Source organism: Dunckerocampus dactyliophorus, chromosome 15 (assembly GCF_027744805.1).
Source record: "Dunckerocampus dactyliophorus isolate RoL2022-P2 chromosome 15, RoL_Ddac_1.1, whole genome shotgun sequence".
In the NCBI taxonomy this organism is placed as follows: Eukaryota; Metazoa; Chordata; class Actinopteri; order Syngnathiformes; family Syngnathidae; genus Dunckerocampus; species Dunckerocampus dactyliophorus.
Genome location: NC_072833.1, coordinates 23,750,658 through 23,775,328, shown reverse-complemented (window position 1 = coordinate 23,775,328; position 24,671 = coordinate 23,750,658). Strand labels below are relative to the sequence as shown.

At 41.1% G+C, this 24,671-nt stretch overlaps 1 protein-coding gene across 4 annotated transcripts in view; it reads left to right on the top strand.

The window, feature by feature from the left end:
• Positions 1–24,671, top strand: part of LOC129167932 (ETS translocation variant 4-like) — a 45,189-nt gene that overhangs the window by 7,110 nt on the left and 13,408 nt on the right. For all 4 annotated transcript variants that reach the window (XM_054752637.1, XM_054752636.1, XM_054752634.1 and 1 more), the window contains one exon: positions 6,240–6,293. In XM_054752637.1, the coding sequence (XP_054608612.1) occupies positions 6,240–6,293 (54 nt within the window). The remainder of the gene's footprint in view (positions 1–6,239; positions 6,294–24,671) is intronic.

The window sequence follows — 24,671 nt, the reverse complement described above, 5'->3', positions numbered from 1 at the left end:
TCACGTGAGGAGAAGATGTGATTTGGCTTTAAGTAGTGGCCTCTCCTTTCCTGTTGCATTAATTAAAGACTTTATCACGACTGATTACACTTGTGAGGGATTTACCCGGGGTGTAAACGCCGGGGAGCTTTGGGGGAATTTTTGTTTTCTCTCTTTGGCCGGAGGACAGCGGAAGCCAGTGGCGAGAGTTTGGGAGCTTGTCACGTCTTGTCTTATTTGGGCCTTGGGTTTATACGAGCTGCCGCGCTTGACTCCGCCCAGGAACTCCCACCAGGAAGGGGGGGGATCATTCATGTGTGTGCTCTCACTTATAAACACACTTTCCTTCTTGTGCTGACTTGCGTCTCAAAGCGCCTAGCAACGTGTTCCCGGAAGCCAATCAAGTACACACACACACACACACACACACACACACACACACACACACACAGATAAGGTCTGAGGCTCATCATCTGTGCTTCCTTCTCGCTGTCTTTACGAGATCCAGTGTGTTCTGGCTTTGGACTTGTTCAAACTGGCGCTCATGATTGATTGCTGGACGTGCTGAACTAAACATGGTACGCTGCTTTGTCTCAGCCGTGTCTGCGTTTCTCCCGAGGGCGAACCGCTGCCAACTTTAAGAGCTATAATGTTATTATTACGCTCTAGTCGACCACAGGATGCTATGTTACGTAAGAAATCAATGGCGTCTATCTAAACTACCAAATAAAAAAGGCCCGAAAATTCCGCCATCCGGTTTCCTCAGCACAGGAAGTCGCAGTACGATGACAAGAAAGTGTATTTGAATATCTTATTTCCTCTTTTTGTGCACTGTGGCTTTTGGCTTCTGTTTTGTTGGGGATGGATGTGGACACAAGCCTCGACTGGCTGAGCCAACTTTCAGGGGAAAACACGTTTTCCCGCAGCAGCGTGATGTAAGTGTGATTCCCGAGCGGTGGAAACGATTAGCTGGAGCTGAAGTCACATTGAAAAGCTTGCTCTGCATTGAGCTCATTCATGCTAGCTTGGGGTGGGGGGATTGTGACCTGGCAGTCAAATCATCCCCAACCTGTTGGTGCGACCCCCGCAGCACAATGGTGAATGGACAGGGATTCCTACAGCCAGCCCAGAGCACAATAGCGTCTGTCTAATGCCGCTGCACCTGGACCGCCATCGCTGACTGGACTCATTCACGTCGTCCCGAGATGAGTTTCATTCATTAATCAGTCCTTTTGAAACACTGAACCGCGGCGGGCGAGGAATCGCTGATCACATCAAGATGTCACACGTGCACTCTTCCCTGCACTGACGACTCCATACCAGAACCCTCCCCCCACCCCCCAAAAAAGCCTCCTGCACAACCTAATGACTTAGTTTATAAAGAACAAACATGACTAAATGGCATGATATCACCCCCAACAGTTTTCGCGTGAATGCTCATTTTTAGTGCTTAGTTGCCAGAATGTGTGGCTTGTGGAGGATGTCCAACTGCTTGTCGATTCATATTGGACTTTTTTGGCAAAGGCGAAGATCACGTAGAGAAAAGCATCACTTGAAGATCATAGCACATACTATTCAACTTCTCCACGGGGGCTTGTATTTACATGTTAGGGATGGGGCCGATCCAATCCCAGTATCGTTTTCCGACACCAGTGTAAGGCAGGTATCGGAAATTTCAGATTCCACCTTCGGGAGATTTCTGATCCATGAGCCACTTCCGTGCTTCAAGTGAGCAAAAAGAATGTCGGCATGTGTAGCCAAATGTGTATCAGCGAGCGTAGCCAAGAATATCAGCAAACACAGCCAAAAGAGTAACCGCGACTGTAGCTATAAAAATATTAACAAACGTAGCCACAAAAGTATCAGCGAACGAAGCCAAAATGATATCAGCAAAAGTAGCTAGAGGAATATCAGCAAACGTAACCAAGAATATCAGTGAGCCTAGCCAGAAAAAAATCAGCAAACTTTGCCAAAAGAGTATTAGCAAATATAGCAAACATAGCCAAAAGTATCAGCAAACACAGCTAGATGAATATCAGCATAAATAGCCATGTGTATCAGCGAAAGTAGCCAAAATAATATCAGCAAATTTAACCAGAAGCGTATCAAGGAACTCACCTAGAATATGAGCAAACATAGCCAAAAGAATATCAGCAAATGTAGCCAACAGAGTATCAGCAAACCTAGATAGAAGAATATCAGCACATGTAACCAAAAGAGTATCAGCAAATGTAGCTGTCTCCACACATGCACTGCAGCCGTCCTCCTCACTAGTGACACACACACACACACACACACACACACACACACACACACACACACACACACACACATGCACCGCCTGACACGCTCATGGCCACACAAAACGGTTGGACATCGCATACTCTTTTAATGCTACACAAAAGTTCTGCGTGGTTATAATATGCCTCTAGAGAGGAGTTTATGACAGCCTCATATCAAATCAACAATAATAATAATGTAGCGACCCAGAAGTTACAGTATGTGTGCGACGTTAAGAGTTGTCTGGTTGTCTGTGAAGCCGTGAACGCGTCAGGCTGAGCGCTTGCGGCTAGCATTTGGGGAAACGGCTACAGTCGCTGATATTCTTCTCGCTACATTTGCTGATGTACTTTTTTGCCGTGGTTGCATATTAAAGCAAACAGAGCTCTGATATCGAAATTGTATCAGCAGATATCCAAATTTCAGTATCAAGATCGGTTCGGAAGTGAAAAAATGTGGCTCTGTGCATCCCTAATGTTGGGATTGTTGTAATTAAATATTAAATCATTAACATATTTATTGACAGACCCAATCCCTGACCACAGATAATGGTCACGTGACAAAAGCTAAAATGCTTCAACGTGCGCGAGCAAGCTCTCTGGCCGTCCTCATTGAATCCAGCGCCTATTCATGCGTGATCCAGACAGAGTCCAGACCACCTCGGGTTAGCTAAACAAAGTCAGTGCGACAGTGACAAGTCGTATCCGAGCCGGCGCTTTGTCACGGTGCCTGGCATATTTTCCTCACTTGTTGAGCCAGAACAGCCTGTTAAGTCAGTCTGGATCTCTGCAGTGAACATAAACAGCTGCTGCTGCGCATCCCAGTGCCTTTTTGCTAACAGACCCGATCAGCGGTTCGATGTCACGAGCAGAGTGACGCATTCATGGCGGCCGGGAGACAATTGATTGACGCTTTAGCTTTTTCATAGTGTAACAACTGCCACTTGGACTGTTCCCCCATATGTACAGCACATGCTGTATGTTGTAAAAGTACACATTTAAATCCTTCAGACTAGCTAAACTAATTAGTACCAACTCTGAGCGAATGAGATATGTTTACTGCAGGAAAAAACAGCCTATTTTGAGAGAAAAGAATGTATTAAATTAAAAATCTGCCAATTTGTCGGGTGGTGAATGCTGACTCTTGAATATGCAGGGGTTTTAGCTGATACATACATAGTAGGGATGTCACGAGACATTCAGTTCACAAGACAAGACGAAAGTTTACCATTATGTTTAAGAAAAGTACCATGAAAAAAAGATAATATATTGCAATCTACTAATTTCATTCCTACTGCATTACACTCTTCTGCGCTCCGTGTGTATGCTAGCAGCTTCGCCTCCACGCACCGAGACAAAGAGACTGTATGACTGACAAAAGGGCTCACTCTGCTCATGCCCTTGTTCAATGGGGAAAAATCGGGCCAATGTGCTGAAACCAATGCACAGAGTGAACTCTCTTCCTGCCTGTTTGGAGGCGAGGAGGAAAACATACAGGCATATGGCAATACATTGAGGCTGCCAAAATCATCCAGTTCATTTTCATTTACTGTGTGATAAATTCATTCATTCATTTATTATCATCCCAGGCCGAGTGCTCACGAGACATTTTTCTCTGAACAAGAAATCTTGTCACATTTTAATATTGGGAGGTCTTATGACATCACTAATATATTGACTCTCCTTAACAAACATAAGTACACAACACTCTTAACCTGCACAAATATATACACAGTATTGTATGTGTGTGAACAAATACTACTACACTTTTGGGTCTCGGGACCCAAAAGTGGGTGACGGATCCATTCTGGGTGGGTCGTGAACAGCAAATATGTAAAATACATAATGTGCAATAATCCCTCACCACTTTGTGCTTTGATTTTCACGGCTTGAATTTATCCTTTTTTTTCCAAAAAATAGAAATTAATGAATCACACTGTTTTTTGGTTGAATACGGCCTGTTAGTAGTAAAAAAAAAAAAAAAAGAGCATATTTAAGCACATTTTATGTATTTTTTGCCTAAATTAAGTATTTTCAAGCATGAAAATGGCTAAATGAAGTAAATTACAAACATTCAAAGATGTTGTGATGATGGGTACCATAAATTCCGGTGTATTAGCCGCACGTGTCCATGTCATAAAGTGACATATTGTAGCACGCATGAGTCTGTGAGGACCAGGCAGCTCTTTATTTGACAGGAGCCAATCACGAGCTATGAAAAAACTCACAATGAACTTGTCAACCCATTGGAAATTACAGGAGGTCATTACTCAAAATAACAGTCTGACTCACGGTTTCATCTTACAAACAACATTAAACTCATCACAAAGCAACTTAACACTCAAATGTTATACCTCAGAAGTATAGAAACATGTACCAATATGAGTTTAATATGAATAAAACCCAACATTTTGAAGTTGTCCCATAATGCATTTCGTTTGAGAAAACCATTTCACTGAAGGAGCATAGAAAGTATCGAAAATGGTGGATGGCGCTGCAGTGATGCCTCTGTCCACCAGAGGGAGCCAGAGGACCCGGAGCCCAAAGCCCAGAGGGAAGCTGACGTCATTGCAGCGCCCCAATGAATGCGTTGCTCAGACGCAGTGTCTTGTGGGAAAACTATAAAATGTTGGGGGGGGGTTTCATATTGGGACATGTTTGTAAATTTGTCAGGTACACCTTTTGAGGGTTTAGGTTGCTGTGTGATGAATTTTGTGTTCTTTGAAAGATGACACAGTGCGTCAAACTGTCATGTGATACTGGTATGTACAGTACAATGACATCCTGCGATTTCCAGTGGGTTGACAAGCTTGTTGTGAGTGCACTGAAATGTATATTTCTCACTGACTCGTAGGCGGCACAGTATTTACACAATTAGTGGTAGTTCTGAAGTAAAGGAGATGTCACAAGATTAGAATTTAGCCGCACCGCTGTGTAAGCCGCGGTTTAAGAAAAAAGTAGCGGCTTATAGATGTCAGAAATGTCACTCTAATGTTCAGTGAGACACACAAGCACCAGGCTTGATCACCGGAATAGCAACAGTCTTTTATTGCAGGTTGGAATGATCTCACAACAGGCATAATAGTCCCTAACGCAAGCCACACCAAGCTAAAACTCAAGTCTGAACACCCAACGTCACTTCCTGTCCAGCAGAGGAACACATTTACAGCAACACACATGAGCACAAGTCTTATTTATACGTCTTATCTTATACGTCTTATTTTCCCTTACTATGTCTACTATATTGGGTAATAGACGTGTAAAGTTATTTCATGTCTTGAGGGCTCTAATAATGTTAAAAAACATATTTAGAAGGTCGTAACCAGGTTTTCTATGCTCCAACTACAAAAATATTAAATTTCTAAATAAGGAATCCTACTTTGTGGAAAATCACTTATTACTGTCGGGTATGGAACCAGTTAACCACGATAAACAAGGGATTACTGTGCAACCAATTAATTAAACTGAAATTAAAGTAAAATTGAGCAATATTTTAGTCATCTTCATCATTGGTATATATCATTGCACAGTAATAAGTAAAATATCTGATTTGTGGTCTTATTGAGTGCAATTTTCTTCATTTCTTTAATAAAATGCCTTACGACGTTTCTCTAAAATGCACTTTGGACATGTAACTGTGTATTAATGTTTCAAAATTTGGCGTAGGTGATTTTAATGAATGATTTCATGAATGATACTGTGTATTTGCTTGGTTTGACTTAAATAAAAGGGGGTCTTCACTTAGTAACCGTGGGAAAATGTTGGTCCCAGGTTGACACACCTGAACTGAAATACTACAGTACACTTAAACTGTCTGATGTTTGTTGGTAAGAAGATCACATAAAGCAAGTGTGTATTGTGTGAAAATAGTTTTAGCATGAATATTGTACATATGCTCCATGAAGATTTACTGTCTAAATACGACACAATGCAAACAAACGTCTCCAACTGAAAATGATGATTGTGTTTTTCTATTTTCAGCTCAGGTTCCTGACAGCGACGAGCAGTTTGTTCCGGATTTCCATTCTGAGAACTGTGAGTACTTTCACTTTCTGTGTCCCCAGCCCATCTTTGAGCTCTTTTCAATCTCGTGTGAACGGGCAGGGTCCGTCATTTTCGCTTTTATTTTTGTTGGTGAAAGCGGTGAGGTCCAAGGTGGGCCACAGAGGTGCCAGTGGAGGGCACTGTACCTTGCTGATGTTACAGTAATTCTTGCTATTGTGCAGCGCTGACAGCTATTTGCATGCTCTTGAAAAGCCAAGAGGGTCCAGCCCAGGAAGCCGGTTAAAAAAAAACAACCAAAAAACAGATTGAGGGCTCAGGTACAGGGATGGGCCTTTGTGCACGTTGGACGATGTCGAATGGGAAAACAAATTCCTGGGCTGCAGCTATTTGAATGCGCTTCCCTTGGCTAACAATAGCTCTTTAAGATCTAGACGGGGCGGTGCACCCTCATACAAACATCCATTCATGACGGCGCATCTTTAAGAAATGTTTGAAGACGACGTCTCATAGTCCTTGGCAGGAGTGACAGCCTTCAGGCAGGGTCGAAGGGACTTCCTGCTAGCATCTTTTGTGTGTAAACATGGCGTGGTTTTAACCAGCGCCCCTTCCCAACTGGTCACGACCCCCGCGCGACACATGCCCGCCCGCAACATTGTCGCCGTCCATTAGGCCATAAAGCGGGGGAGGAAGTGCAGATGAACCCGGGGCCACGCAAGGGTCATGTCTACTTAACCCCTCCATGGCCCGCCAGCCAATCGGCTGTCAGGCTGCCACTAACTGCCGACCCCGTCGTGATTTGCGGGGTCACGGGGGCAGCGGTTTGATGGGCACTTCGTTTAAAGGAGCAGCAACGCTTTGGTGTTGATGGACAAGTGTCCCCACTGCTCACAGTCGGCGCTCGCAGTGTCTCTTTTCAGCTTTGACTCACGGGGGCCCAAAGTGTGATGACACATATGACAAGTTTGTCCTGGAAGCGGCATGAAACTCTTCAAATATAGTTGACCCTGTGGTACCCGCCTTTGATGACTTGCAGCTCGACATGAAGCACTTTTGCAAGTTAAAGACGCTCATTTCATAGGAAGCGGAAGCGGAAGAGATGATAGAAAGTGTTTAGAAAAGGTTGATGCTGCTGCAGATCAACAATTTACACACTCGTCCATTGCTTGGTAACAATTCGCCTTTCCTGTGTAAATCAGGGGAGTTCATAGTGCGGCCTTTGTGGCTATTTGTGGGTCGCGGCTTGTTTATGGGGCACAAAAACGTAAAAATGAAAAATACAGCATAATGGAGCAAGAAAAAAATTTAATGTTGTGATACTAATAACTCTTGAGAAGAGACGATGCACATGATTGCGTCCAAAAGAACGAGACGAGATGAGATTTTAACATTAAATATGACTGAACAAGCAAACTTTTATTTAACTGCGTCACAAAACAATGCAGGTGCATTTTGAAATGTTTATTGTCCCTCAAATGGACGTCAAACGTTATTATTGTCAACATTATTAGAGACAAAATAGACCATTAATGTTATGATAATTTAGAATAAATAATAATAATATATCATAATGCAATATTTCCTTTTAATATGTCATCTTTCACTGTTGTGGAATTGCCGTTTGTGACATGTATTTTCTCACGTGCAATTTTACTAACATATGCAGCATTTCTTGAAATGCTGGCTTCTCAACTGTATTAAAGAGCATCATTTCTTTTGCAATGACTTTCTGTGAACGCACACAATTTTGCGCAGTTCCGTTTGTATTTACATTGTAGACCAAACGTCTCAGTGAGTGCTGACTGTTGGGATGAAGGCTCTGGATCTTGATGTGTAGTTTTTTTATGTGTTTCAGGTGGGCATGTTAGTTTTCATTTATTAATTGATTATTTAATATATGATTAATTAATTAATGTATTCATTATCACGAGACAGTTTTTTCTGAACGTTTTAATCTCTCGAGATCTTGTGACATCCCTACTAATGATTAATCATGACACTAGAGATGCTCAGTATTGGCTTCCTTACCAATATCCTGATGTCAATATCAACCAATACTGATATATGCAGCAGCTATACATTGCAGTCCTGTGGGGAACACAGAATGACATCATTGCATCTTTTGTGCTCCAAAGTCTTGCCACGTTGGGGCGTTACCCTCGAAAATTGTTTTCTGTTCTTGGTTTCTGACAACATTGATAGATTTCTTCACGTGGTTAGATGCGATACGTTCCAGCTACTCTGCAAGCTAACGAAGCGTGAAAGTGCCGCATGACCAAGAATGGGATCAGTCACAGATAGCCTGCCAGGATGGGTGAGGCGGATCATGCAAAGGAAGCAAGTCTGAGGACAAAAAGACGTGGCTGCAGGTGACTCAGCTGTTATGGAAAGCAGCATGAAGCCAGCCTCTTATGTTGACTATAATTGATGCTTACGGACGAACGCGGCGCCCAGAGAGGTTGTTGTTTACTGTCTGCTCGTTACCTGCACGGGCGTGGCCTCGAATGAGGAGAGGTACAAACACTTAGAACACGCTGGAATGTCACATGGGGCAGGATTGTGCAATACCTGCACATCTGCTAAATCTGTCTCCTCTGCTGCAACGCTCACGACTAACAAGAGTGCTCTCTTCATAAGTTATGCAAACTATTATGTACTTTGTTGATGTGTCTTCTTAAACCAGGGGTGTCCAAAGTTGGCCTGGCGGCCATTTGCCGCCTGCAGTTCATTTTTTATTGGCCTGTGTCACATTTTAAAAATACAATTACCAAAAAAGAGAAAACACACACAAATAAACAAAAATAACAACAATGCAAAATGTAAGGAAAAAAACTCGAAATGTTGATGCTAATAACACAAGGCTATTTTAAAAAATCTATATAATTTAAAATACATTTTTCATACCGTACATTTAAATATATTTAATCAGATAACTTTTAATTAAAATTATGATTTAAATATGTACAGTGGTTTGAAAAGTGTTTTCCCCACTTCCTGATTTCTTATTTTTTTGCATGTTTGTCACACTTAAATGTTTCAGATCATCAAACAAATTTAAATATTAGTCAATGACAACACAACTAAACACAAAATGCAGTTTTTAAGGGAGAAAAAAAATAGTCCCTCACTTGTGTCAGTTAAGGTCAGTGATCATGACTCCACCATAAGAAAGACACTGGGCAAAAATGGCCTACATGGCAGAGTTCCAAGACCAAAACCAATGCCACATTTCAGAAAAAGAACATCATACCAACAGTAAAATATGGTGGTGGTAGTGTGATGGTCTGGGGCTGTTCTGCCGCTTCAGGACTTGGAAGACTTGCTGTGATAAATGGAACCATGAATTCTGCTGTCTAGCAAAAAATCCTGCAGGAGAATGTCCGGCCATCTGTTGGTGACCTCAAGCTGAAACCAACTTGGGTTCTGCAGCAGGACAATGATCCAAAACACACCAGCAAGTCCACCTCTGAATGGCTGAAGAAAAACAAAATGAAGACTTTGGAGTGGCCTAGTCAAAGTCCTGACCTGAATCCTATTGAGATGCTGTGGCATGACCTTACTGTAAAAATGTGGCTGAATTACAACAATTCTGTAAAGATGAGTGGGCCAAAGTTCCTCCGCAGCGCTGTAAGAGACTCACTGCAAGTAATTCCAAATGCTTGATTGCAGTTGTTGCTGCTAAGGGGGGCCCAGCCAGTTGTTAGGGTTAGGGAGCAGTCACCTTTTCATACAGGGCCATGTAGGTTTGGATTTTTTTTTCTCCAGTTTCATTTAAAAACTGCATTTTATGTTCAGTTGTGTTGTCATTGACTAATATTTAAATATGTTTGATCTGAAACATTTAAGTATGATGAAATCAGGAAGGGGGCAAACACTTTTCAAACCACAGCATATCTTTTTTTTAATGCTTTCTTGCAATGTGTTTGCGGGAATTGCATATTAGCTTATGCTTTAACATTGCTTTTCCAAACAACAATTGGGTTGGTTTTAGCCTTTTTTAACAAAAGGAAAAATTTCACAACGGCCCCTCATACTCATTTTGTAGTACAGACGCACTCCCAGAAATGATTCAAACTGTACAAAAAAAAAGTTACGTGCAAGTGGCGGAAGAACACATAGTCGTGCGTGGTTACGCTGAGGAATGGCAACGTCACTTTTGTTCCTCTTAGTTCACTTTTTTCCCCTTTTGTTTTTTTCTACCTAGTGTGAGGCAGACTCACCTGATGGCAGAAAGTGAAAAGTAAAGTGAAATTAGGCATTGTGAGATACTCAGAAAGTGGAGAAACGCGGACCAACATCGGCCACATTTTTTATTACTGTTTTATTGCATCCTTGTATTTTATCTTTTAATTACTGTATTTTATGTGTTCTGTGTACAGTGTGAGTGACATTTAGCTACTGTATAATTTAGGTATAAATTCCTGCTAAAACCTACCTTATTTTGCTTATTTTATTATTTAAGTTTGATTGAGAACCACGGTTTGGACACTCCTGCTTTAAAGGTTATTAAGGCTTTACACGTTGTTTTTTGCAAGCAGTCTTGCTTCAAACTTTATCAAACATAGAATTCATGAAAATATAAATACAGCAGAGGTGCGTGAAGGACACTTGAAGGTCACATTGGAGTGTTAGTGGCGACGTGGAGGGCTCCTTCTTCTTCTTCTTCTTCTTTGTTTACACTCGCAGCGGCTGCAGCGACGCAAGCCATTCATAAATTTTCCTCCCTGCCTGCGTAAGAGGAAGTGTGCCTCTCGGCCACTCGCTCCTTCACTCTTCATTCATAAAAAAAAAAGTCCTCCAGTGCTGCACAATCCTTCTCCTCCTCCTCTTCTCCAAGTGGATACTCCAAAGCCCGCCCTCCCTTCCTGTGTGTGTGTGTGTGTGTGTGTGTGTGTGTGTGTGTGTGTGTGTGTGTGTGTGTGTGTGTGTGTGTGTGTGTGTGTGTGTTTGCGTGCACGTGTGTGTGTGCACTAACTCCAGTTGAAGTCTCTCAACACACACACACACACACACACACGCGTTGAGTGTTCCAAGATGTGAACTAATCCAGTGATTTCTTAGCTCTATGGGACGATTGTTTGGTTTTGTGCCTCGCAGTAATTACGAAGGAAGTCGCGGCAATAGAGCGCCACCGCACTTCTTTTCAGCGAGCGACTCCCGCTAAAGACGAGGGAGAGCAAGGAGCAAGGGGAGTGAATGCCGGGAGAGGAAGCAGTGAAGAAGACGAGCGGAAGCGCCGGCATGGGAGCTGCTTCTCAACTTTGAATGAAAATGCGCTCTTCATTTGACATTCATTCGCAATTTTAAGTGTCAATTTGCTCATGGTCCATTGGCAGTTTTACATTTATGAATAGTTAGAAACCACTAGATGGCAGCCATATTTTTTATGTTAATCACTTAATAGTTGATGAATAAGCTTGCAGTGTCACTCAGGGCCTTCATCGTATTTAGCTTGTGGGATCTGAGCTGGATCCGTTTTGGAGAACAGGCCGATGAGTTGGTTTAACACCCCCCTTTCTTCCTCTTCCTCCTCCAGCTCGCTCTTCTTCATCGTCTTCTTTTCCAAAATACAGCTGCTATGCAACGGCAAAAACAGCCAGGTGCCTGCCAGACACAAACGCTGGCTGTGGGATGGTGACGCCTCTCTGGCACGTTTAGAGTTCTCTATAGCTCTCACACACATACACACACACACACACACACACACACACACACACACACACACATACAGGCAGCAGTTTTATGAATGGGCTGGTTGTGAGAGGCCAGCTGAGGTTGGCAAGCCTTCACTGACGACACCTAAGAGAAGCTTGTTTTTATTCCCGCTTTTTTGTATTATTGTGTAGTCGTCTTTGCTCTGCTAAATCAAGCGGCAGTGTTAGGATGCATATAGTGTATACACCAGGGGTGTCCAAACGTGTTTCCAGCGAGGGCCACATAGTGAAAAATGAAAGGATGCAACTTTGAACACATACAGATATGCTTAGAAGTTATATATATTTAAAGGGAAAAAAACTGCATCTCAGCTTTGTCTTATAGGTGAAAAACCCTATTATTAGTATCAACTTCACGCTTTGCTCTTTTTTTCAATTTTTGCATTTTTTTTGTTTTTTTGTTTTTTTGCATTTTTCAAATATTTCAAGTTTTTTTAGTAAATTTTATTCTGGTAATTATGACTTTATTCCCATAATATTTTCACGTTATTCCCTTAATGTTATGATTTTTTGCCCCCTCGGCTAATAAAAAAAACAATTACTTTATTCTTTTTGTTTGCTTTTCATAATACTACAAATATGAAATAACATTTTTTTTCTGTTAGTTCAACTCTATGCTACTAAAATTACGGTATTTATTTATTTATTGTTAAAATTACGACATTTTTCTCTTAATATTTTGACTTTATTCTCATAAAATGACAGCTGTTTTTTTTCCATTTCTGCTGGGTTTTTGTAACTATTTCAACTTTCTTCTTGTAGATTTTCTTCTTGGAATTATGATTATACAGTATTGCCATATTTTGACTTTATTCTTGTAACATTCTAACTTTTTTCTGCAACCTCATTTTCCAAAAATGTATAATATTCCAACGTTTTTTTTTAAACATCTATTTTCGTGAATATTTCAACTTTATGCTACTAGAATGATGTTGTTTTTCCTCATAATACTGTATTACAACATTATTCTCCTAAAATGATGACTTTTTCTCATTAGATGATTTTATTCTGTTAATATTTTGACTTTATTCTTGTAATAGTCCTGCTGATGTGGTCGATTATGTTTTTTTTTTTTTTTTAGTTTTGTTGTTTAATTATATTTTATTTTTTTTTAAACTGGTAGTGTGTGTGTGTGTGTGTGTGTGTGTGTGTGTGTGTGTGTGTGTGTGTGTGTGTGTGCGTGTGCATGCATGTATGTGTGCGTGTGTGTTCACAGTGAAAGGATGGGTACTGTTATCCTTCCTGGAATAAACCAAAACCAAAAGTGATGACGAGATTTAAGTCTTTCATTCACAGAGTGATGCATTCAATGGCTGTCAGGAGAGTTGCATTGTGTGTGTTGATGTTTTAGTTTGTTTGTTTGTTTGCTGATTATGTCCAGCCCCCCTCCTTGCCTTGCCCAGTCTCCATCCAGGCTGTTACAAAGTAAGATGAGACACTCTTGAATCCTGTCTAGTTCACACACACACACACACACACACACACACACAGTGCACATGAGCACGGTGACCTGCTGACACAGGCCGGTGGGGGCTACACATCGATTCCCCCCACTCCCGACCCCCCCACCCCTTAGCAGAGGACTGATAGATGACTTGATAAAGATAAAGCAGAGATAAATCAGCTTGAAGACAGAGAGGGGAAAGAGTGCGGGTCAAACGTGTCAAGGAGCATTAAAATGCTCCATCATGAAGATGGGATGGGAGGTGGGGGGGTGGGGCCATGGAATAGGAGAGGAAGAATTGGGTGCCTCTAATTTCAGTCCTTCTCCATGCAAATTACTTGCATTTCTTTTATTTGTCATTTTTATGCAGAACACAAAATTTTTCCATTTTAATTATTTACAGTATATTATTAAAGTAGTATATTTATTTATCAATATACCGTATTTATTAGATTGAACTACATCTTAATTAAATAAGGCTGCAATAAGGCTGTTTAAAGATTGTGTCGCTCGTGAGTCAGTGAGGAAATGGTAGCTCTTTCTTTGGCAGGAGGCAATGACAAGCCACCAGTGCACTCACAGCGAGCTTGTCAACCCATTGCAAATTGCATATATAACAGTGTATATATGCCCCATGCAGCATTGCAGCGCCATCCATCTATGTTTCTTGTCCTCCTGCTTTTCTGCCAGTAATGCATTATGGGTAGATGTTAAAATAGCTGCTGTTTGTTATTTTAAACTCATATTGGTACATGTAATGTATATTTCCTAGGTACCTTTTGAGTGTTAAGTTGCTGTGTGATGAGTTTAATGTTGTTTGTAAGATGAAACTGAGTGTTATACTGAGTAATGACCTCCTGCAATTTCCAATGGGTTGACCAGCTCGTTTTTGTTTTTTTCATAGCTCATGATCGGCTCCTGTCAAATAACGAGCTGATTGGTCTTGACAGACTCGTGTGCGCTACAATATGTAATTTTATGATGTGGACACGTGCGGCTTATAGACTACTGCAGCTTACATATGAACAAATCTTGTTTTTCCTCTAAATTTTGTGGGCTTATACACCAGTGCAGCTTATACACTCTTATACACATTTCCGGTACTTTTCTTCCACACACAGTTCTGTTTTCAGCTTGATTCAGATTTATTTTTTATATTATTTTTTTTAAAAGGGATGAGTTCGATTCCCAGCCTGGTGTAAAAACTAAGCTAAAGCCATTAGTGCGATCCACTCGTTTTGGTGACCCCGACAGGGAAACAAAGCCCAAAGTGGGGGAAAAAAGTTCAAATTTACAACTTGACGATTCTTTTTTTCAAGTTACTTTTCAGGCATATGACTGCCTATGATTGGCTTCTATAGCGCCACTTTTTCTGTTGTTTTTTTTTACTGTTGTGCAGGTAGGTTTTCATAACAGAGGATGGAGTTTATACACGATTTGTGGAGAATATTGCTAGGTGCTGGGGCTTAGAGAAGAAGTACAGTAATCCTTTGTTTATCGCACTTAACTGATTTCAGATCTTCCTGTGATAAGTGAATTTCCGCAAAGTAGGAATCTTTATTGACAAATGGAATATTGTTGTCATTATTTTCTATATACAGTTTTTAACATTATTAGAGCCCTCTATGCATGAAATAACACCCCTATAGTCATCTTTACATTCCTTTTACTCAATATAGTAGATATAATAAGACAAAATAAGAGTGGTGCTCATGTGTGTTGCTGTAAATGTGTTTCGGCGCGGGGAGAACAGGAAGTGAATCAACATTTTGAAGTCGACATTTTTCTTTCATAGATTCAACATCAGTTGTTGTGGTCATCTGTGCACAGACAGATAGATAGATAGATAGATAGATAGATAGATAGATACTTTATTAATCTCCAAGAAATTAATAACAATGTGCAGCAGCTCTGCAAAAATGTCATAATGAACATAATAACTTAATTACAAAATAAAGCAAACAAGATAAGATATGAGAGATAAGAAAATAGAAAATGAATGAATGAATGAATGAATGAATACAGAACCGATCACATGAAATTTGGAGTGCAATAACACATAATGAATAATAATAATACATAATAAGGTAATAAGTGGTATACTGTCAGACAGGCGTGTCCAAAGTGCGGCACAGGGGTCATTTGCTTTCCAGTGGCTGTTTTTTAATGGCCTGCAGCACATTCTAAAAATGTAATTTTAACAAGAAAAAAAAAATCATCATCAGAAAATAATGTAATCTAACAAGAAGTCTGAATTTTCCAAGAATAATGTTGTAATATTATTTTAGTAGCATAAAGTTGAAATATTAAAGAAAAAATATGTTTTTAAGTTATAATTTATGAGAAACAAAACAAAACAATGAATAAAGTTGTAATTTTGGGAAAATTAGATTGCGGAAAAAGTTTTAATGTTATGAGAATAAAGTCAAAATGTGGGAATAAAGTCGGAATTGGAAAAATAAAACAAAGCAGAAATGGAACAAACGGGTGTCATTTTACAATAATAAAGTCAAAATATTAAGAGTTGTATTCTAATGAGAACAAAAGTCGTTGTAGCATAAAGTTGAAATCCATCCATCCATCCCTCTTCTGTGCCGCTTATCCTTGGGTGGCGGGGGTATGCTGGAGCCTATCCCAGCTGACATAGAGTTGAAATATTAAAGAAATATTTTTTTAGCTCATAATATCATGAGAAACAAGCAAAAAAGTGTGAGGGTTAGAGAATAAAGTCATAATATTACGAAAAGAAAATATACAAAAATTATTGAAAGTTAATATATTTGGAAAATAAAACAAAAAATGGAAAAAAGAGCCAAGTAGGCAATAGGCTTTTTCACCTATATCACAAAGCTGAGATGCAGTTTTACAAAATATCAAAGTGGCAAAGTTGCATCCTTTCATTTTTCACCATGTGGCCCTCGCTGGAAAAAGTTTGGACAGCCCTGCTGTAAGCAAACATTGCACTCCCACCCCTCCCAAAGCTCCTTATGTGCACAATAATCCCATCAAGCAGCGGGAGCTCATTATATCATCCCAGTAACGTGTGGGGATGAATCGATCGCTACATTAAACATTAAGAGGGGACAGCTATATTGGGGCGGATGGGGGGATCGGGGGCGGAGAGTCAATATTGTGTCAGATTAATTACACCCAGCCCCCGCCTTTGACGGGATGTCCCCCTCGCCGCACCCATCCCGGGACGGGGATGTATTGTGCCGGCTCTCCCAAGTAGCGGCGGGAGCGTCAGATTTACGGCTGCTCGATGGCCGTTTGTGAAAGAAGCAAACGTGGCACATTTGGACATGAAGTGGACAACAGGGAGAACATTTACGTCTAACACGGGGGGCTCTTTCATGCTGGCGCCTTTTATCGCCGCCTTTCCATGCGACGCATCAATACGGGTCTTTCCCTTCCTGCAAAAGTAAAAATAATTTACGGCCGACAATATCCCCTCAAGCTGATGGATGCGACGCTTGAAGTGGGCGACGTGCTCGAACAAGTTCTCACAGCAACAGAGGGGGAAGTGAAAGTGTGACATTGGCAGAAAAGCACATGAGCGCGTATGACAGCGATCACTCAGACACGTTTCCTGTTTGCCAACGGTGCGTGTGACGCACAGCGTTAACGGTCACCCGTCTTGCCGATGTCCTCGTACTTTCCGTCTGTCTGGCTTATCTTTAAATATTCAGGCATCATCAGACAAGCGAGGCCGACCTCATATCAGATAGGAGCGTTCTAATGGATCCGAGATAGCCAAGCCTCTCTGAGATGAAGATGAGGTGGCTGCGCTCGTCCTCTCCAACTTCCTGATTGTGCAGCCACTCGAGAAGAGCACACATGTCCCGCACATGTTTCTCTGCACTCCTGGAATGAAAGGACACGATCAACGGCATGGGTCATCTTCTTTTACCTCACTTCCTCTCCTCTCCTCACTTTTTTTTTTTGTCTCTCTGCACTGTAACTTTAAATGTCAAAGAAGAGAAAGATTCAGTACTTTTTAACGTGTCAAAACCAAACAGCAGCGTCTTATAAAGTCAAATATTTAATCGATTGTGTTGCTGCTTTCTCTCAGCAGCATGGAGCCGAGTGCTAATGTCATTAGCCCCTCTTGTCAATCAATAACTTCCTTTTTAACCTTTCAAAACCAGCGTGGTGTAATTGTCTTCAGTGGCCTCATTGATCCGTCCCAGTAAGACGGCGTTTGGCACGAGCGCGGGGGCCAACGCGCTCTTTACGCCGCAAACGACAAACACACGAGACTGCTGACAAGAACCAGATGAGGCCGGGAGTCAGAACTTGAATCCTATTTGTGGAGCCAGTCCTGTTTGACACTCGGGCTGGTGTCCTGCTTAAGTTATTGCCAACGAGGCTGTCGTGTGCTGAAAGACTTGGCCCAGTCTTGGATAAACATCCAGATTTAAGACTCTCCAGATCCAGCCCTGTCCAGTGACATCGAGCTTCCCCCGCAGGCGGCATTTTATTCTTGAAGTACAGTAATCCCCCATTTATTGTGGTTAATTGGGTCCATACCCGACCATGATAAGTCAATTTCTGCCATGTAGGATTAGGTTTTTATAAATGGAATATTTTCATAGTTAGAGCACGGGTTATTGTGCCTGTTGTGAGATCGCTCAAACTTGCAATAAAAGCCAGTTGTTCCGTAGATCAAGTCTGGTGCTTGTGTGTCACTCCAAACATTACATTAACATTACTGACACTTAGTGATTAGTGTATGCCTTATATTTGTATTTTACTTCCATTTTTATGCTTGAAAATGTGTACATGGGGAAAAACTACAGAATTTGCTTTAATATGCATTTAAAATAATAATAATAAGAAGAAGAAGAATAATAGGTCATATTCAGCCACAAAACAGCATGATTTAATAATGAATATTTTTTTTTTAAATAGTGAAGCCACGAAAAATAAAAGTGTGAAATCGTGAGGGATGACTGTATCAAATTCAAGAAACAAGTCATCACAAACTCCTCTTCTCCTCCCCATCTTTGCCAATATTGGTGGAAGTACTGACACCTAGTGACCAGTGTAAAATACTACATATCATCCCAACGTCTTTAAAGGCAGCTTCCGAATGCCTTATTTTTGTATTTTACTTTGTTTATCAATTTTTATGCTTGAAAAATGCTTAATGTAGGCATATGTAAAGTTTGCTTAAAAATGTATACTTTTGACTAATACTATGTGGGATTCAATCACAAAACAGCCATGATTTATTAATATGTTACACCTGTTGCACTGCTGTAAAGTGTTAGATGTTCCTTTTGCAGCTGATGATTACTAAACAGGTACTGCTGCACGCCCTTCCGCAAAAGTCGCAAAGCAGCTTCACATTGCGCCAAACAGGAAACCAAAATAAGAGCACGAAACAGGAAATGATGTGAAAACCACAACAAAATCCAATCTGTCATGCGAAACATGACATAAAGTGATGGTTATGTGAGGGGGGGTAAGGCGTCTTCTTTCAATTCTAAGCTAATATCACACCCTAGAAATCATCCCTTAGAGTCACATGCAGCGCTTTAGCACTTTTTCTATAACTTGTATTGCATATTGCAGTATGTGTCTTATTTTGCACAAGCAGTGTTTGTTTGTGACCTGCATCCAGTGCCGTCACAGAGGGGAGAGCTGCTAATGCAGTGTTTTTGGTATCTGTTGATATCGGTATCGGTAACAAAGCCAATATCGAGCAGCTATAATTCATGTGCACGGGCCGTCAAGGAAGCAACTCAAAAATTGTTATTTATGTGAACTTTCTCTCCCAAATTCCATGTGAAAGACTGCAACTTTTGAGGTGCACTACAAAGAGCATTACACTGGATATCGTTTGTTTTTGTGGAAATACTAACCGCTTTAAAAGCAGCGCTCCGCAGGACCGTAACCGCGTCTCTTCTCTGAGTTTTGTTAGCTCGTCCCTCTCATCCCTGTGTGTGTGTTTTAGGAATCCCGCAGGAATCCACTAGACATATATTCCCACTAGTGCGGCTCAGCTGAGAGGCCCATTGTGTCCAAATGTGTGTTGCATAGATTGGGTGGTGCTGTTGGGGGTGGGGAGCGTACCATCCCATCCCATCCCATCCCATCCCATCCCGGCTCTTGGGATTTGTTTGTGGTGAGTGTCTGTTGAATGGGACCTGCCTGCCCCCCTCTCATGTAATGATCCCTTCACTTCCTAAAGCACTCAGCCATGACCATCACCTTTCTCCTAGCATGACCCCCCCGAACCAACATTTGCATATGTAAAAGCCCGCTGGGGGTCGTCCTATGTTTGTAGCCCAGACAATGGGCTGAGAATGGAAAAAAAGATTTCCAGCAAATAGACGGGACAAGTCCTTTGACCTCATCACTCAAAAGAGACACCAGTGGTCTTCAATCTACTACACCTGCTTTATTTCACCGTGCCCCTTGTAAGAGCCACGCTTTCTGGAAAACACACAAGAGAAGCCACGAGGTGGAAGTATCCTGTTGAAGATACGATGTCAGAAAGCATGGAGAGCATGGAAATAAAAGCAGGAAGGAAGACGAGGAAAATGACTCTCTCTATGCTTCTGATGTCTTGTAAAGAAGATGAGTTCTTTCACTGGAAAAACCCGGAAGACTTGCTTTTATTTTTGGAAAGAGGATGTAACATTTTAGGAGAGTCGCCGTGCTGACGAGCCAGGAGCAGATTTAGCATCTGGACGGGCCCGCTCCACCTCCGCTCACATCCAGAAAGCACCCAAAGATTTTCTTCTCTCTTCTATACATTGGTAATTCAGATTTTGTTATTCACTTGTTCCAAGTGGCTTTACAAAACTTGAGACATTTTTTCCCCCATAAGAAATGATGTAACACAAAAATCCATCAATCCATTTTCTATACCGCTTCATCCTCATTAGGGTCGCGGGGGCATGCTGGAGCCCATCCCAGCTGACTTCGGGCGACAGGTGGGGTACACCCTGGACTGGTCGCCAGCCAATGGCAGGGCACATATAGACAAACAACCATTCACACTCACATTCATACCTATGGACAATTTAGAGTTTCCAATTAACCTAACATGCATGTTTTTGGGAATGTGGGAGGAAGCTAGAGTACCCAGAGAAAACCCAAGCGCACACACGGCGAGAACATGCAAACTCCACACAGAAATGCCCAAGGGAGAATCGAACCCAGGTGTTCCCGATCTCCAGGCTGTTACTGTGTTGGCCCGTAACACAAAAATATTTAAAAAAAATACATTTTATAGAGAATATTTATAGTTTTAACAATGTAGCAATACAAAATCATTATAAATGACGACTGAAATGGATAAATGAACATTTAAATTATTTTTACCTTGATTGAAAACTCTAGTTGGCGAGGAGCGAAGAAGTTTGTGATGACTTATTTCTTGAATTTAATACAGTAATCCCTCACCACTTTAAATTTCGTGGCATCATTCGATCAAAAATATATTCATTAATAAACCATTCATGATTTAATACGGCATATTATTATTAAATAAAATGCATATCGAAGCAAATTCTACATGTTGTTTGACTAAATTAAGCATTTTCAAGCATACAGTACAAATGAAGTGAAAGACAAATAAATATAACGCATTCAGAAGACCTATTCAAAGACATTGTGGTGATGTGTAGTGTAGTATTCTACACTAATCACTAGGTGTAATGTTACAATGATGAGACAATAGCCACTGCAGGAAGTACTGTACATAACAGGAAGTAAAAAAACAGCACCAATAAGGAACTATCCCAATGCTAACGTGTGTGAGTCTATATTATGTCTTATTTTCTCTTTTTATTATTATTATAGTCTTATTATTATTAGTTCCATTATTACTGGGTAATAGGAGTGTAAAGGTGACTATAGGGGTGTTAGTTCATGTCTAGAGGGCTCTATTAATGTTAAAAAAACATATTTAGAAGGTCATAAACAGGTTTTCTATGCTGTAACTACAAAAACATTTTATTTATAAATAAGGAAGCAATCCTACTTGGCAGAAATTCACTTATCCCGGTTGGGTTTGGAACTAGTTAACTGCGATAAACAAGGGATTACTGTGTCAAAAATATATGACTTAATAGATCATGTTTGTTTTTTGGTTCAATACTGCTGATTAAAAATATACATATTTAAGCAAATTTTACATACTTTTGCCTAAATGAGGCTTTTTTCAAGCATAAAAATATAAGTCATTCAGACGATGCATTTAAAGATGTGATGATATGTCGTATTCTACACTGGTGACATTGGTGACACTGGTCAGCAATGTTGTCACCAGTGTTGGCAAAGACGGGGTGGAGCGAAGACATTTGCATTGACTGAATACAATACAGTAATCACTCGCCATTTTGCACTTCCAATTTCACGACTTCACTATCACGGTTTTTCAAAAGTACATTAATTAATAAATCATGCTGTTTCATGGGTGAATACGGCCTATTATTAGTAAAAAAAAATCCATCATTAAGCAGATGTTTTCTGCATAAATGAAGCATTTTCAAGCATAAAAATGTCGAAATGAAGTGAAATAGAAATATAAGGCATTCATTAGATGCATTCAAAGACAGTGTGATGATATGTAGTATTCTACACTGGTCACTATGTGTCAATAATGTTGGGTGAGACACACAAGCACGACTTGATCGCCGCAACAACAGGCTTTTATTGCGGGTATGAATGATCTCAGGCACAATAATCCCTAACAACAGCCACACCAAACTAAAACTCAATTCTGAATCCCTGTCACTTCCTGTCCACCCCCTACTCAGCTCCCCTAGTACTGGAACACATTTACAGCAACACACATGAGCACCAGTCTTATTTATGTCCTTTTTTTGTCTTATTACATCTACTATATTGGGTAATAGGAGTGTAAAGGTGACTATAGGGGTGTTATTTCATGTGTACAGGTCTCTAATAATGTTAAAAGGTGTATTTAGAAGGTTGTAAACAGGTTTTCTATGCTCTAACTACAAAAATATTAAAGTTATAACTAAGGAACTTTGCAGAAATTCACTTATCACAGTCGTGTCTGGAATCAATTTAAGGCAATAAACAAGGGATTACTGTAGTTTGTTATGCACAGTGTTGTACGATAACCGTGACGGTGTACGAAAACCAAGGGAATCTTGGAAACTTGAGCGTGGGAAAAGCGAGGATTCACTTTAGTTGTCATGGATTCTGTCATCCAGAATCAGTTTATCGTCACTAATCCAGTGATGAGGTCTGTGCCACGCTGCGGTCGTGACAGACACACTACAAGGATTGGTATTGTTGGACAAGCGCTCACGTGGATGCTGGAATCTCATCACGTCTGTCTGGGAGATTTGCGTAAATACCCTTTAATCCCACTGATATGACGCGTCCTCACCTGGACGGCGTGGGAGCATGCCAAGCTGAAATGCTTGTGGGACAAAGGCACATTTTGCTGATGTAAATAAATATTCATGGTCTAAGTGGTGTCATCCACATCTTACACCTTTGGCACACACATACTGTACTTGTTGCTCCTACATTTTTGTGAATGAAGTGCAGCATGCAATTATCTGGGCTCCCCCCCCCCACACGCACATACACACACACAGGTACACACCCACAGAGATTACAGACACACACAGACATGAATGAATCCACCCCTCCCCCCGCTGGAAGTGCACAGCTGCTGCTGTTTACCCTGTCGGGACCAGAAAAACATCCTGTACAGTTCTCTGGCTGAAAACCTCCCCTCACATAATAAACACCGACCCTCAGCACAGCTTGAAGCTCCACTTTGGATGTTTTCTTTTAATGGGAGGTGGTGTGCTCCCAATGTGAAAGTCGCACCAAGCGTACTTCCACCCGTCCACTTTGATTGACAGGCATATAAATAAAGTGTAAAGCAGCCATATTGTTTGTCATGATCAACATGTCGATTCGAAGAGGAAGGAATTCCGCGCCTACGTGACGTTTGCTTTTCAGAGCGATCATCTCGTTCAGCTCCGAGCCTCCTCGCAGGACGCGACGGCCCCGCCGTTGTTGTGTCTGGAAGAGTAAAGAAGAAAAAGTGGGCGAGGACACTTTCGTCTGGAATGCAAGCGTGTGTTCTTTGCGTGCGTACGCACTCTCTGACCCTTCTGTTGGCATGGGGACAGCAAGCGTGGTAACATCACAGTTTACTTGTCCTACATTTGCAAATTTTCAGACCCGTGTGTGTTAAAATGTTGTCACCTGGTGTGTTTTTATTATTTGTTCTTATCCCTGCTTTCGTTTTTATGCCGCTCTGAAACCTTGGGGCCGGTCAAGTATAAGAACGTCACGAGATCTGGCTGCTTTACACATTATTCATCTGCCGGTCAATCTTGATATGTCCCCCATGGGCAATACCATTAGAAAACATTAACATCCACTGCTATGAAGATGACACACAACTGTACGTACCAGTGAAACCTAACCAAACTAGTCAGCTGTCCAAACTCCAAATCATAGTCCTTGGTTCCCAGCACCTCGGAGACAAGATTGCAAAAGATATTCCTGCCCTAGATGGTCTTGCACTCACCCCCCACAGTACAGTCAGAAACCTTGGTGTCATCTTCAATCAGGACCTGTCCTTTAGTTCCCAAGTACGCCAAGTGTCAAAAACTGCATTCTTCCATTTACAAAACATTAAAAAAATCTGAAAATTCCTGCCTCTACCAGACGCAGAAAAACTTGTTCATGCTTTTGTGACTTCCAGGTTGGATTATTGTAACGCTCAATCTTGGGGCAGGCACCCTCTCTCTATTTAAAAGTCAACTTAAAACTTACCTCTTTGCTAAAGCATTTAGTTACAACTGACCCCTGATACGCTGATATGTACCAGAGACACTCCTCTATGTTCCTTGGACTAAGACTAAGACTTCTGGCTTGATCTACCATCTATCCCTCTACTCTATTTTTATATCTCAACCCAACCGGTCGAGACAGACGGCCGCCCCACAGTGCCTGGGTTCTGTTCAATGTTTCTTCCCCAAAGGGAGTTTTTCCTTGCCTCATGTGGGTTTTCAGTTGGTTCTCTGTTTTCATTTGTGACGTTCATGTGTAAAGTGCCACGAGATAACTGCTGCTGTGATTTGGAACTATATAAATAAATTGAATTGAATTGAATGAAATTAAATTGAATAGATCTTTTAAAATTACCACGTGACAACTTTAGGAAGTCTGTGCTTATTCTTGAGAATTGCTGCCAGAAAGTGTTTTTTAAGATGTAAGAACTGTGTATCGTTACCGGAG